We start from the raw sequence: 16,068 nt of genomic DNA on the forward strand, positions 1-16,068 counted from the left end.
TTTGTACATATGTTTCCGTCATCATTTTCAAATAATTTCTTTCTACTTGAGCCTTTGGTATCAGCTCTTCTTTTTTCCCTTTTCCCACCCTCCTAGCCTCGTGAACCCCTGATAAATTACGAATTATATTTGTTTTCATACATTGCACCATCCGCTGACTCCCTTCACTCACAGTCCATCTGCAGACAGTGGGACATCCCTCACAGAAAGATAACAAGGGATGGTCAAGTCAGGGTGCAGTATAGTGCTGACATTCTCCTGGTTCTTTAATGCTTCCCTCACCCTCACACCCACTATCTATCATGACCCCAGTTCTACCTTACAAATCTGGCTAGACAGGAGCATGTCCACGGGTTCAGATAAGAGCTCTGGGCACACGGATCCAGTACAGATACTCCCCCTACACCCCCACACACATCAGGAACAGTAATGGGAGTAGTGATGCCATGAGGGTAGAGGAAGGTAGGGGGAGAAAGGGCAACCAATGGCAATGATCGATGTGTCACCACCACCCACTCACCCCCAGGAGAATGAACAACGACATTTTAGTTCTTATCGAACCTTTTCATTAACATTTAACCAAGACTGTGCTTTTAAAAATCAAGTTGTACAAGTGTGCATTTAAAAACCAAAAAGGAATAACTAAGAGCTGAAAGGTTAAAATTTTAATTGGCGTCCCTGGGCCACATAAGCAGTTAATTCACCTGAGTCCATCCAGAGATGCCTTGGAAAAAAGGCCTGGACTCTTGCTTTTTATTAACTCGGCCACTGGAAACTTTTCAGGAGCACAGTTCTCTTCAGGCACATATGCGGTCACCACAAGTCGGCATCAGTCCACAGTTATTCGGATGAAAAATAGATTTCAAATTAACTCTAAAATATTTTCTTCTTTTCTCAATAATACCCATTAGATACCATTGTTAATTACTTCGTTCAGCCTGGAGCTATCTTCATGTACATTGTTATTGATGACTTTTCCCAGGATAGGAAGCTGCTTCTAATGAATGAGGAAGGCAGTCCAGCATATTCTAGTTTACTTTTTCATTGGATTCATTTTAATCTCAGATTGATTGAGCATCTCAATATGTACAAAATACGTTACTAGTTAATGAGAAGTGAATCACTTGAAGGATTTATACATTTCTAGTTAAATAGACCAATTAGAACATGACATTTAATTTTTCTTTTCCTTTTTTCTTTTTATTGTGAGTTGGGTAAAGTGTGACAGGCCAAATCAATTTCCACTTCACAGTTTATGCACGTGTTATTTCATGTCATTGATTTTAATTCCTGCAATGTGACTGCACCCATCCTGCTTTCTTCTTGTTTCCTGTTTCCACGCATACTTCTTTCCTGTCCCTAGGAGCCTTCTGAACTCAGTTCCAGGGAAAATGCTGTCCTTTGAATCCGTAGCGTTGATGGTCTAAGTAGTGAGTACTTCCAAGGTGTTACCACTCACCTTATAGGCCTCCCTCTCATTCCCCTGAAAATGGAGCTGCAGAGGTGAGCTTACTTCCATGCTAGAAGGGTGTCTAAGGGGAGCAGTCTCGGACCTCATCCCCATTCTCAAGGCAAAGGCTCGGTCTTTCTGTTTTGAGGGTAATGGTGGTGGTTTTGCATGTATGCGCTTAATTATGTTCACAGTTTCTTTCACTATTCTGCTGAGAGTTTTTGTCAAATGCCTTTGTCTATCAAATGAGATAATCTTGGGGTTCTTTTCCTTTGTTTTCTATGTGGTGAATTACAATGATTTTCTAATGTTGGGCACATTGAAAAATATTCATGTGTATATTTAATGTTCTTTATTTCAGTTGTTTGGTTTATGTAATATAACTGGGCTGAAATCTTTAATTCCATATTGCCTTTTATAATTAGCTGTGCAGTGACTTTTCCCCCCTTGTTTCATTTTTAAAAAGACACCTAACAGAAAAAAAGCTACTCTAAAAATAATCTTAGAAGTGGAGGGGTTTTTTGTTTTTATAAGTTACTAAACATTGAACAAATGGTTCAGGAGACTGCCATATGTAAATCTGTTTATTTGTTTGAAACTAACTTGTGTGTTAGAAAGAAATGACCGGGAAGCCCGTTTCAAACCCACTCTTGCTTCGTTTATGAATCTTATGGGTCTGTACTCTGGAACGTTTGAAGGCTCTCTCTGTCGTTAAAATGTATACTTAAATTTTCCCTTCTGTTTGTGGAATATAACACAGAGAAAACATGCAGCATGCACAGCCCAGCACACCCAAACCGGGCAGTGTCCCAGGAGACCCCCATGTGTACAGTCCTTTTTTTCTGTTCCCACTCACCCTTTGTCCTGACCACCCTGTCCCTCCCCTCTTTTCAGTCTACCTCTGGCCTTGTCTTGGGCTTCCAAGTCTTTTCCTTTGGTATGAAAATCATTTTTTGGTCATGTCCCCCTCCCTTTATAATAATGGTGTCCTGGAATAATCATCTTTAGTAGATTCAGGTTTGTCCCTGTCATGATGGGTCATTGTATTTTGAGGATGCCTAATACTCCAGTGGCTGTATGAACCCGAGTTTATCCATTCTTCTGTGCAGGTGTGGTTTTTAATATTTCCATCTTTTTGCTCTTAAAGAAATTGCCCTTATAAACGTGGGTGTCTGTATACATTTGTGGTCTGTTCTGTCTTTCTTTAGGTATACGCCGAGCAGAGAGATTGCAGGATCGTAGGTACTTGCATTTGCATCTGTTTAAGGAAGCCCACACCGTTTTCCAGTTCTGTAGTCCCACCAGCAGTGTGCGAGCATCCCAGTCCACATCCTTGCCATCATGTATTCTTTTCTGTTGTTTTTTTTTTTTTTAACATTTTGCTAAGAGTATCAGTTAGAGGTGGTAGCTTATTGTTGTTTTAATTTGTATTTATCTTATAGCTAGTGATTGAGAGCATTTCTTCACATGAATGTTGACTGCCTGGATGCTATCACTAGTAAATTAACTATTTGTGTATTGTGCCCCTGTTTTATTATATTATTGGTGTTTTTCTTATTGAGGTGTCGTAGTTTTCTATCGGTTTTTTGAAATTAGCCCTTTATCTGATGATATATTGTTGTCACTATTTTTTCCAACCTATAGATTTACTTTTTACTCTTTTCCTAAAGTCTTTTGATGCACTTAAAATATCATATATTTTTAAGTCCCCCTCCTCTATTTTGTCTTCTACAGTCTGATGTGTGGAGGTGTTTCCTTATGTTGTTAATGAATTTATCTCTTAGGGCCCTAAAGTTTGCCCCTATTTTTTCATTGATGATCTAATAGTACTACAGTTTATATTTAGTTCTTTAGTCCATCTTGAGTTCGTTTTTGTACATGAGATGAAGTATGGGTCTTCTTTATTTTGCAGGTAGAGATCCAGTTTTCCCAGTACCATTAATTGAAAAGACCATTCTCCATGCCACCCCTTCACCCCCACCATTTAATGTTGTTCAGCCATTTTGTAAAAAGCATGCACCTGTAGGTGTTTGGTTATATTTCTGGGTTCTCTGATCTGATCCATTGGTCTACATATCTACTATTGTGTCAGTATGGTGCTGTTCTGATATCCATGGTTGTGTAATAGTTTTGAAATTAGGGCGTGAAAAGCTGCCTACTTTATTTTTGTGTTTTAGCACTGTCTGGTGTATTTGGAGTTAATTTTCTTTACATACGAAGTTGTGCTTAGTTTATTTTTTATTTTTGCCATATCTCCCCATCTTAAATGAACCTCTCTTGGCCCTGTGTCTGCCCCCACTTGCCATCACACCATTTCCTTGTCTCCACTCACAGCCCAACATCTGGAATCCGCACTTCATTGCCATGAGCCTAGTCTGTCAGGCTTAGTCCCTGATCTTCAATGAAGCCGCTCTTGTCAAGGCTATTAATGACTTTATTAAGAGTGCAAAACTCAGTGGTCACTTTTCAGTTGTTTTTTTTTTTTTTTCGGTGTATCAGCAGCATCTGACACAACCGCTCACTTCCTGTGACACCCCTTGTCTCCGGGAGCCCACAGAACCCTGCGCCCTCATTTTTCCAATCCCCCCCCCCCCCCCCGCTTCTGTGAGATATTCCTCTTCCTTTGAAACATCAGCGTGCCCAGGCCTCTCTCATCACTGATTTTCTCATCCCAGACCGAGCCCCTGCTGCCTCTCCAGCTGCATGGTAGCCGTTCGCCACATCTTTCTCCTCAGAAGGAGCCCACGGCCCCCAGCACCAACCTGTCCGTGAGCTGCCTAGCGCTTGCCCTTGACCACTAGGACCCCTTCCCTGACTCTCTAGAAGACTTGAAAGAGCATTTTCAAATTAAGTCACCACTTATGTTACCTCTGTCTTTGATTCAGTCCCTGGTCTTCTTTCTGCACTCAAAATAGTTGTTCTGTTCCGTGCTTTCCCCCAACACTACTCGTTCCTCTGCCATGTTAGCTAAGCCAGAACGTTGGGGTGACTCTATGTTCAATCTTCATCAGCATATTTTGCAGCCTTTACGGTGAATATAGCCCACATCCAGTTACACTTCTCCTGTCTGAGCACTTGTTCTTGTTACCCTCCCCTCCCGGATGGAACTTCTTTCTCCAGATAGCCACATCGTTTACTTCTTCACTTCCTTGTGGCGAATTTTCAGATGTTCCAAAGACATTTTCAGGGAATGAGAGGAGTCTTCTCTAATGATCATGACCACATATAAAATAATCCACCCCCACTATCAGTTTCCCTTACCTCAGCCTCTATTTTACTTCATAGACGTTATGCGCCCTCAAGAGGCACACACACAGACAGGCACATGGCCAGGGCATGTGTGTATGTATTTAGTGATGATGTCTGCTTTCTCCTCGGAACATACCTTCTTTGGAAGTTACTTCACTGTTTTCCATCCCCAGAGCCTGTTACAGTGTCCCCACGTAGTAGGCACGCAGAGTACATCTCTTTGCAGTTGAATTGTATGCTATTTTTTCTACTTCTCCCTATCATTACTGCCTCAAATAAAGTTTGTAAAAGCACTTATATGTGTATTAGCATCTGTGTAAATATTTTGGAAACGTAAACAGGAAATTCTAATACGAAAAGCAGGAGCCGCGGTGGCACAGGGAAGGAGCCTCGGCTATGGACTGGAAGGTGGACTCTTGGGAGACAGAGAGCCTGCCCTTGGCTCCTGAGAGCTTCACCTAGGACACTCCCTGGGTGGGGCAGTTCTCCTCTGTCCTCTAGGATCACGATGACTAGTAATCGCCTCGACAGCACACAGGGACACACAACAACAGTACGGAAAAAAACGGCTAGTAGTTGAAGAATATGCAACTTTCACTCTGCAAAAAGAGTTCACTAACTAAATTCCAAGAGCTATTTCCAAATATATGACTTATTTATCATTTTAATAGTTTTTTCATGATGACTTGCTTGAAATTAGTAAAATAACAGCTTTTTTTGGTAGGATTAGATAAAGCAACTGTTAATTTTCCAATTTAATATCTTTCCTAGTTTTACTGTAAAAAGAGACACAGTGAGGAGAGTATTGTGTATTTGAAAACCCTTTGCCTGTATAGGATTTCCTTCTTCTACTAATTAACTGATATTATTAGAGTAATATGCATGTCTAATTCATCATAGTTAAGAGAAGCATTTGGATGTGTGAACATGTGTGTATAGTTGATCTCATAATCTAGTGAATAGTAATTTCTTTTTTATGATGTACTGTATGTTTGATGTGTAGTGGTGAGATGTGCTTGAGTTACATCCTTTCTCTCTTTGGTGTATAATCAAATTCTTATTATTTTCAATTTATTATGACCTTTTCACCTTTGTTTTTTCCCATCTGTGTCAGAATTTTTAAGGGGGCCTGAGATAGCTCTGCTCCGTAAGCGCCTGCAACAACTGAGGCTTAAGAAGGCTGAGCAGCAGAGGCAGCAAGAGCTCGCTGCATGTGCCCAGCAGCCTCCCGCTCCTGATCAGTATTCCCGTGAGGGCTCTTCCCAGGACCCTCAGGCTTCAGGTGGTTAATGTCAAGCATCCTTAAGCAGCTAATCGACTTGGTTTTTATTTAATATTGCTGCTCTTTAATAAGGTGCTCCCTTTGCCCTCTAAACCGAGAGCTAACGCACTGGCTGCTTATCCCCCCCGTGCCACGCCGGTGGTGGTAGTCCTCATCACATGGCTAGAAGGACAGATTGCCACTACATCTGCCAGAGTGCTGGCTGTGCAACAGTGCCGTGCTCCACTTGTTTATCTGGAAAGGGAGAAGAACTCATTTTTCGTACTGCTGATGGGCTACTTTCCAATAATTGTGTAGTGACTTTAGAGCCTTGCATTGATATGCTTATGGAAATTTCCTATGTGCTGAAATGATAGCTAAGCTTATGGCTCCAAGTTCCTCCTCCTCCTCTTTTTTTCCTGATATTTTGCTTTGAAAATTAACCAGTATTTGTATATAAGCCTAGTAATGCTAGGTTTGGGGTTTTCAGTGTTTTGGCTTATCTGCTAATATGCTGACTCAATCTTCTCCTGTGATTATGTATAATTTTTCAGTATTTGCTTGATAATTCCTCCTATACATGATCGACTTTCGATACATAGGGCAGCAGAAGTACTCTGCTGTCTCTTGTTACTCTTGTTCTGTAAAATGCTGACAGGGCAGGAATAATCTGTGTCACCCTTTCCTATTGAGTTATAAATGGCCTAGTTATTTTATGAACAGAAAACTCACAAAGCCCAATCAATATGTTGAAGGAATTAATGAGAAATGTAGCACAAAATAACTTGTCAGCTTATTTCTTTCAAGAAGAAAGTAAATGTATTCTCTAGTAAGTAAAATGTGTCTAGCTGCTCATACTAGTGAATTTATAATAATTTATTCAATTTACTTTGTTTTGCCAACTCTAAGGATAATGCATTTGGACATTAATTACTTTGAGAACTCTGATTTCAAATACTTGGAATTAATATCTGTATTAGTAGAACTGGATAACCTACAGTATATAAATAATCTGTTCCCAAAGCACTATGGTAACAATGGTGAAAGAGCAGGGAAATAGGAGGCGTTCTACTCCTGTAAAGAGTTACAGTGTCATAGGTGCTCCAGTGGCACAATCAGTTAGCGCGCGGTACTTATAAGAGTTACAGTGTCAGAAACCCACAGGAGCAGTTGGAGTATACCCTGTAGCAGGGGTGTCAAACTTGCGGCCCCTGAGGTAATTTTTTGTGGCCCATGATGCTCTGAAATAAAATTAAAATAGAAAACAATTGTTATGAAGAAAATAGTGCTTAGGGGAGATCGAGGCAATACTGTACACACAATTCCCTCGTTATATTTATTGGGCAGTTTGACACCCCTGCCCTTTAGGATCGCTGTGAGTTAGAATTGACTCTATGGCAGTGAGTTTTTGTGGTGAAATAAAACAGACTTGAACTGTAATAGTAAGCATATGATGTTTGGAGCAAATCATCAACTTGATTTCTAATGCACTATTTATTAATACAAGGAATATCAATCAGGTAAAAATATTTTGTTTTCTTTTTCAATACAGAGAAATCTCATACTTAAAACTAACAAGAAAGCTTGATTATATTATAATGTGCCATTTAATAATAAAACATTTTACTACAATTTTGGCCAAAGTACTTTAAAAGTGCAAAAATATTCATGAAACGACAGAAACTATAACAAAAAGGAAGGTGAAATACCCTTTTGTATATTTCACCTGGAATTTGGCAGGTGACCAAGTATGAAAGTGAATTTTCAGTATAAAAGGAAGCTGCCCACATTGGTGGGAAAGAGATGAGCACTATGGACAGTGGGGGAGACCTGAGGCTGACAGTCTTTCATGGACGAGCCCAGGTGGCATGTGGGGCTCACATTGCACCCCGGACGGTGGGCTGCCCTGGCAGAAAGACCTGATGGTGTGCCGGTAGCACAACGAGCTCTGCTGTGGCCCACAGGGTCTGAGTTTGACCCTGCCTGATGTCACCCAGAACATAACCTTCCAGATCTAGTTCAAGCATTTAAATTGAAGCAGGTTTGTTAAACTTTATTTTATTTTAATCAGAAAGCCTTGGAGTGGTTTTAGGGTCTCTGAAGTTAGATACAAGGACTAGTCTGTTTGTGGTAGTCTGTAAAAAGGTAAAGTTAAGTAGCCACCTTGTCGATTTGGAAGTTGGGAGCATGTTATCTTCATTGTTAAACTGTGTGATTGGACTCCTGGTGCTGCTCGCTTCGTGGACCATCATGAGAGGCCCTTAGTGTGGTGGTGCTAGGTCTGCTGTTCTCCTCATCTGTGAGGTGAAGGACTTCATTTGCAGTTTATGCTTTGAGCAGAACTTTCTATGAGGCCCTAATGAATCTAATGCTTTGGGTTCACTTGAGTAGTGCTAACTTTATTCTAAGGATCTCTACTACTGTCAGGTAAGCAGTAGAATGCTAGCCTCAAGGTTAGTAGTTCAAACCCACCAACTGCTCTGTGGGCGACAGAGGTGGCTCTCTACTCCAGAAAAGATTTATACCTTCAGAAACTGTCTATAGGGTCATATGAGTTGGATTGGACTCAGTGACAGTGGATTTAGGGAGGCTTTGGGAAGTTTTGGTTTGGTTTTTAAAACTATTTTCTTATTCTGTCTTCACTTGTCATAGAAAAATTTATTTAGCATTTTAAGACATTTAAAGACAAACAGCTAAGTTGATGTGTTGTTTGTTACAACGGACAGCTATATAGTTTGTTCTTTTAGGAAATTTTGGATATGAAGAAAAAGGAGTTGGCTCACTGTAAAATGCTTCATTTCAAAACACATGCATCACAGAAATGCAGAATAGTAATTAAATTTATGAAATTCAGTGGTGTTACAGGTTTATCTGAATTATAATTAATAAATTTTATTTTGTACTTAGTTTGCTGTACTCATTCCTGTTGGATCTTATTACTAAAACTGCCCATCAGTTTAGAAATAGAAAGCACCAAAATTAGCATTATAATTTATTAACAGTAGAAGAATGCATAGTTCTTGTAAAGAAAAAGCACATTTATTCTGTTGTATCTTGATAGCTATAGATTATCGGTAATACCAGTAAGTGATATTTCCATTGTTTTCTTACATACCTAAGTCTGTAGATATAAGATGTTCAAAGAAAACATACTTGCTATGAAAATCAAGACATTTTTGCAAAGGTAGAAATAATTGATGACTCCTTATAATGTCTGGCAAGAATTTTGTTCTTTTCAAAAGTTTGGACTACTGAGAGTCATTAATGAAAGCCTAGTTTAAGTTGAATCTGGAATACCTAATTTTTATAGGAAAGAAAGTTCAGCCACTTTATAGAAATGGTCATATGTGTTCATTTTCAGTGGCATAAAAGGGGAGGGCCCTGGTGCCAGTTAATTTTAATTTCAGATGGAGTAGTATCTATTGAGTTTCTAATAATTCTTAGCAACCAAAGACTAAAACAAATATTTTAGATAGCATATAGTATTACCTTCAGTTTCAAATGATTTAAAACAAAGGCCAGAGATAGACCTTAAAACAGTCATTTTCTTCCCTGTTGTATCGTAAACTCTTTCATCGGAGTCTCATATGGAAATTCTGAACATAAAATATTTAGTAACTTGTCCTGTAAACACTGATCCAAGCATAACAGCAAGAAGAGGTGAAGCCTCATTCCCCAGGGAACCTGGGCTCCCCGAGCACAGTTTGAAAACAAATGCCCTAACAAGGAGTCGGCCTCTGTGGATAATAGCCTCTCAGAGCTAGTCTCCTCAAGGTTTTCTTTTCACAATCAATGTACTACTTTAAAATGTGTTTTACTTTATTTAGGTTTTTTTTTAATTGGGTTTCAACACCCCCCACACACACCCCAAACTTTACAAAGAATCAAAATTTTACACAATTCATTTCTAGTTTTTCACTGATTTTTTTTTTTAACTAAGCAATTTACCTTTGTGAGATTACTATGTGGAGAACAAGACTGAGTTCCAAGCCCTGGCTCTATGACCTTGGGACAGTAATTTGGCTGTTTTATGCCTCAGTCTATCAATTATTGACTCATTTATATAGGGTATCCTATCATAATTCTTAAGAAGACAAGTTCACGTAGCAATACTATTTATATTATAATACCTTTCATTTGCTACCTCAAAGTGTTCCTCATATTAAGCCATTTAAAATGAATCGTACCAGGGTTTTTAATGAGCTATATGGACATTTCCCAGATATCTATCCCAAACAGCTGTGGCAGTGGCATTCAGCTTATGCTGATTTTAAGCCCAACTCTTTTCTTCCATTTCAGGTCCCCTGAAGTCATGGGTTGTTGGCTCCTGCTTAGAGTGACAGCACCCTGTGGAGTCTGCTGGTACTGGCCTGACCACCACAGAGCCCCACTGGAGCATGGAGCCAGTCTAGAGAGGGTCAGGTAGGAACTGTTTTTTCACTTTATGGCACGGTTTTGCCAATTGGAAAAAAAAAGTAATTATTTTACCCCAAAGGGTATAAAACAGTGATTATTCTGAAAAAGGGCTTTCCAAAACTGAGCCATATTGGAGAAAATCAGCACTTACCCGATCCTGTGCCAGCAGGTTCTACACAGCATCAGATTCCCCACAATATCCACAAAGACACCTGGGCCTCCCTCAAACAGACAGGTGTCATGTGGTCCTATTCTTAGTTGTTACAGCATAACCAAAATCTCAAACTCCATGCTGCCATCAAGTCAGTTCCTACTGATAGCAACCCTCTGGGGTGGGGTAGAACTACCCCGGGGTTTACAAGATTAGGAAGTCTCTTATTTTTCTCTCAAAGGAGCTGGGAGTTTCAAACTGCTGACCTGGAGATTAGCAGCCCCAAGCATAACCATTATGCCACTATCAGAATGCTGTGGACCTAGCTCTGCAGTCACTCCTTGATCACCTTGAATGACTGATCAGAGTCGTAGGCAAAATTATGACGAATCTCTTAGAATTTTAAACATGAAAATACACTCTATATTTTTCAAAATACCTTCCCATTGTTATTTTTTCATTCAATACTATATAGCTGAAAAACAGGCAAGTAATAATAACAAATATTAGTTGATCCTTTCCAATGTGCTAAGTACTTTAAATGCTTATGAAATCTTCACGCAAAATATTATCTCCATTTTACAGGAAGAGGAAGTGAGACTTAGAGAAGTTAAGTAACTTACCCAGGGTGACAGTATATCTGAGTACAAGAGCCAGATCCTCTAAATTTTTTCCCACAGTTGAGAAAAATCTAGTGGCAAAGGGTGAAACATTTTTAATATATAGCAATAGATATCCATGAGCAATACTGAATGCTGTATGTTCTTAAAGTTTCTATCTTAAGAGTAGTGTTATAACTCCAAATATTTCTAATAAACTGATTGACTGTAGTAAGTAATCACTGGCCTGTACATTTATTTTTTATTTTTTATTGTATTTGTAGAAGATACAGATTTCACAGGAGATGAGCTGAGTGTATAAATAATCCCTACAGTCCGGATTGAACTAGTAATTGTAGTTGAATACTTCCTAGTCTGATGGTTATTGAACTAATATTTGAGAATAGTTTTGTAAGAGAAGAGTTGTGAGTATTATGACTATCTAGAAACAATTACATGCCACTCGAGATTAAAAATACATAGAAGTAATGATCCAAAAAAAAGGATTATGTCAGTAAACTTAGTATTCAAGATAGGAGAAACAACAAGTAATTTCTGAGATAAACATAATAGTCTAACAGATTGTTTTGTCCCAACTGTTTTTGTGTAATGCTGTCTTTTTGTCTTAACATCAGCCTTCAGGAATGTGTGTAGCCTTCAAGAATATAAAATTACATACTTTCGTGGAGAAGACAGCTTTGTAGGCCTGTTTCCAGTATATTTTTAATAATGACTTATTCTCTCCTAAGTTTCATAACAATAAGTAAGATCTAGTTTCTTTTGATAAAATTGTTATGTTTATAATATTTATGGAAATTTTATATAATTGGGAAGGGCAGGGGAAGACCAGTTATAAGGTTTGTAGTTTTTTGAAAACTCTTAATTGTTAAGTGATTGTAGAGTGAAATATATGATGAATTCAAAGGAATCAAACGAGACTTCGTAGGATGCTTTTATAACATCTCACTTTGAGTAATGTTTCTGTTTTGTTTGAAAGACCAGAATTTTATCTCTAAAAGCCAACCTGTCTATTTTTCAATAACAGTACAGATGAGGGTGCCGTACTAGCCCAAGTGAATACATGGAAAGAGTAGGAAATTGGAATATTATCTTCCCACTGTTTTCTTTGGATAGTAGAGATTTATTGAACTGAACATTTGAATGTTAAGATAAGTAAAAGTTATTACTTAAGTGCTACCAAGTTTTATAAAAATGTAGGAATGAAAATCCGTGAACAAACTGGTAAAATTAGAATATAGTAAATTTAAGATTAGCAAAAATAGCCCTGTAGCAGAATTTAAACTTTTAAATATATAGATGTACAAATGGAAGTAGACAATTTATGTGGATCTAGGATATATAGGGAAAAGTGTACCCTTTGGTAAATGAAGTTCCAGTGTGATCAGAAATTGATTATCAGCTAAAAGTGCAAGATTGGGTTTTTTGTTTTGTTTTGCTTCAACAATTTTACTTTCTTAGCAGTATTTGCTAAGATCTGGGTCACAGGATATTCGACATTTTTGAATAATTCTTACATTTGGAAAATGATGTTTATTCCCCACATCTTCCCCTTTCCTGTAGCCCCCTGGGACTTTGGAACCTAAGCCAGAAGTGAGAAGCGGTCTCCTCCTCCCCTAGTTCCTTGCCTATGTTTCCAACTTTGTAAGCTAATCAGATAAAAAAGAGAAGAATTAGCCAAAAGCTGGTGATGTGGCCTATGTCACAGAGCTAATTATTGTCAGATGTTGGTCTGGAATCAAAACTTTGTAACTCCAGACCAGTGTTCTTGCCACTTAGTCACGCCAGCCTCTTTCCTCTGCACCCGTGGTTTTCACGCAGGAGAACCCATTTATGAAACACATCTTTACAAAGATCAGCATATCACAAGGATAACAGCAAACTATTCTTTTTGAAGCCAAGTTGGAAAGCTTAAATCCCTGACCATTAAGCTTTCTTTGTTCTCTTGCTTTTCCTACTAAATACCAGTCAAGAAACATCTGCCACCACAGAGTGCAGTTCTCGCATGCCAATATACATAGCGATTGCCAAGCTGTCCATACTTCGGTGATGGTAATTACTTCATTGAATATTTCACTTATAAACTACTTTTTTTCTCTACTACATTTTACCTTGAGCTCCTTGTTCAGCTCACGTGCTACAAACAACACCCAACAAAGTGCAGTGAGCGTCTCATTTCTTGTCTAGAATCCGCCAGGGCAGGATGAAACCCACACGACGGGCAAGGAGGCTTCCGTTTAGTGAACTAGACATTCCCATTTTTAATTATCCAGCTTGCACCTATTGCCTTGCTAAAGGAACTTGAAAAGGGGTTCTGTGCATGGTACTAGACGTGATTTTCCCACTCATCTTCAAAATGGCTGAAAGCTTGCTTGGAGTAACCGATCTTCCGCACCTGGCCCTGCTTACTCCCTGCTTGAGAGCACACCGCAGTACTGACCTCTGTTTGCCACCATTGATGCATTTGTTCCTTAAGCTTAGAGTTGAGCATGACATTGCTGTGCAGTTTTCTGCTGCTTACTTTTAAGTTGAAATCTCATTTTTGTTTCAGATTCTCCTTCTTCTGTGGTTAACAAACAGCTCGGATCCATGTCACTTGATGAGCAACAGGGTGCGTGCAACAGGAGATGCGCTATGCCCATCCAGCCATAGGTTTATTGCAACGCATAAACCAAGCTCTCTTGCATTTTCATAGCATTTCATTTAGCTGACGGCCGAATAGTCAGCATTCTGTGGGCTAAATTACTCTACAGAGATAGTATTGTATCTAAAGACCCTCCTTAGTCAATACAAATTATCATATATATTGGCTTAGCTCATTTACATCTTTTGTCCCTATGCCAAATTTGAAGTCTCTCCTTGTAATAGAATTATAATGGATATAAATTATCTCCATTTTTAATGAACTCATCATAAAATTATATAGAATTGTGGGTATGAGGTTAGTGTTACCCAGGGGCTTACTTAGAAAAGTTTATTTGAGTGTAAAATTTATAATTGACTATAGCGATGATACATTTTTTGGTCTCACTATCCAGTGGTCAAATCCTCAAGAGTTTTAACTGTAGGAAACAGAATTGTCGACCCAAAGATGAGCTCCAAAGCCACCTTCCGCATGTACTTGTTAAAGAAACAGAAAGAGCGTTGAGCAGAGACTGATGAGGTAGTTCACTTAGTTACCAAGCTGTATTGTCACGAAGTGAAACGCAGTACGTGGCAGGACCGGCCGAGGAAAAGCCTCTGGCAGGAAGGGGCAGCTGAAAAGAAAGTGGAGGATAAGAATCCATCTTAAAACACACACACACACCATTGAAAGCAGACAGACAGACTAGCTATTTAGAATCAGCAACTTAGCAAGGGCAGATAGCCCTACTACCTCACCTCCTAACTTTCCAGACTGAAAATAACATTAGCACTGTGTCATCACTGGCTATACTTTCCCACTTTAAAAAGCCAAATGAGTGCCGAAAATATTTTACAAGTATTTCTTTAGGAAAACTCCACAGCATTAAAACCTTGTTTTGGTTGTCTGAAAAGTTTACGTATTTAGGCACAGTCATTTTGAGAAATTGCATATTGGCTTTAGTACTTATTTTGGAAGCCCTGGTGGTGTGGTGGTTATGCCCTGGACTGCTAGCTGTAGCTGCAAGGTCAGCAGTTCAAACACCAGCTGCTCTGCGGGAGAAAGATAGGGTTTTCTGCTCCCATAAAGAGTTCCGGTCCCAGAAATCCACAGGGGCAGTTCTACCCTGCCCTACTGTGTGACTGTGATCGGAATTAGCTCAATGGCACTGAGCTTGGTTTTGAGTAGCTATATATTGTAAGATCAGCCTGATTTTCATTACCTTCTTTTAAAAATATTCAGCAGCTAACTTTAAGCCAAATTAGAAAATTTCTATACGGAGACTCTTATTCTTCATAAATCTAAGATGACAAGTACTACTTTAACTTTCAAGAATGGGTAAATGTGTATATGAATTTGAAAACAAGAAAGTAAGCATGTTTTATCTTACACATTCAAGATAATGTATTAGCATTGATAAACAACTAAGATAAAACTGTTAAAACATGTTGCACTAACATATATAACTTCTCTAATCAAATCTTTTTATAAAGATATGTAAATCACTGTCGAGGTAGTTTGTAGATAGATTCATAGCCTATTTAATCACATGGGATAAATTCCATACAATTAATGTTAAATAGTAAATTAGATTGGTATTAATTTATACATAGAGAAAAAAGTGTCAAAGAATGTCCAAATTTTGGCATCATTTATTAGATTCCATTAATTTAGAGATATTTAGCCACATAAAATATATGTACCTTTAGTCAATAGAAGTAGAGAAGTGTAATTGGTCACAAATTGAGTTTGTTTTATAGAAGTTACATCTTAATAGTCATCATAAATGTACCTTGGTAATAAATCTGAGCAGAAATGCTTCCATGAGAGAAATACATGCAGACAAACTAATCTATAAAAATGTACAGCCGGGGCAGCTGTAGTAGAGGGGCAGCTAAAGAGAGGAAGATCCTTGACAAGATGGATCGACACAGTGACTGCCCCAGTGGGCTCAAGCATAGAAACAATTGTCAGCATGGCACAGGACCAGGTGGTGTCTCGTTCTGTGGGCATAGGGTCACTGCGGGTCAGAAACAACTTGATGGTACCTAACAATGTAACACCAGGCAGCTCTGTGGGGCATTTCTACTGACTGATGGGACATGAATGAGAGAATGATATCCAGGTATCTGACGCAACTGATAGTGAGACTATCCAGCAAAAGAGATTTCAGGAAGAGCAGTTCACTTTAGGGGACAGAAGGTGTATGATATTTTTAGAAATGCTGAGTTATGAAGTGCTTTTGGATATTCAGATGGAGAACTCGAGATCTAAATGTATATATGATTCTGTAAGCCTCCA

The 16,068-nt window shown here is 38.8% G+C and overlaps 1 protein-coding gene across 2 annotated transcripts in view; it reads left to right on the forward strand.

The window, feature by feature from the left end:
• DCAF6 (DDB1 and CUL4 associated factor 6) overlaps positions 1-16,068 on the forward strand; it is a 129,861-nt gene that overhangs the window by 72,536 nt on the left and 41,257 nt on the right. Inside the window, exons 11-12 of one of the 2 annotated variants that reach the window (XM_075564476.1) lie at positions 5,814-5,981; positions 13,696-13,755. The exons of the other annotated variant lie outside the window; for it this stretch is intronic. Of the exons in view, the coding sequence (XP_075420591.1) occupies positions 5,814-5,981; positions 13,696-13,755 (228 nt within the window). The remainder of the gene's footprint in view (positions 1-5,813; positions 5,982-13,695; positions 13,756-16,068) is intronic. 2 annotated transcript variants of the gene reach the window in all.

This window comes from Tenrec ecaudatus, chromosome 1, assembly GCF_050624435.1.
Source record: "Tenrec ecaudatus isolate mTenEca1 chromosome 1, mTenEca1.hap1, whole genome shotgun sequence".
Taxonomy (NCBI): domain Eukaryota; kingdom Metazoa; phylum Chordata; class Mammalia; order Afrosoricida; family Tenrecidae; genus Tenrec; species Tenrec ecaudatus.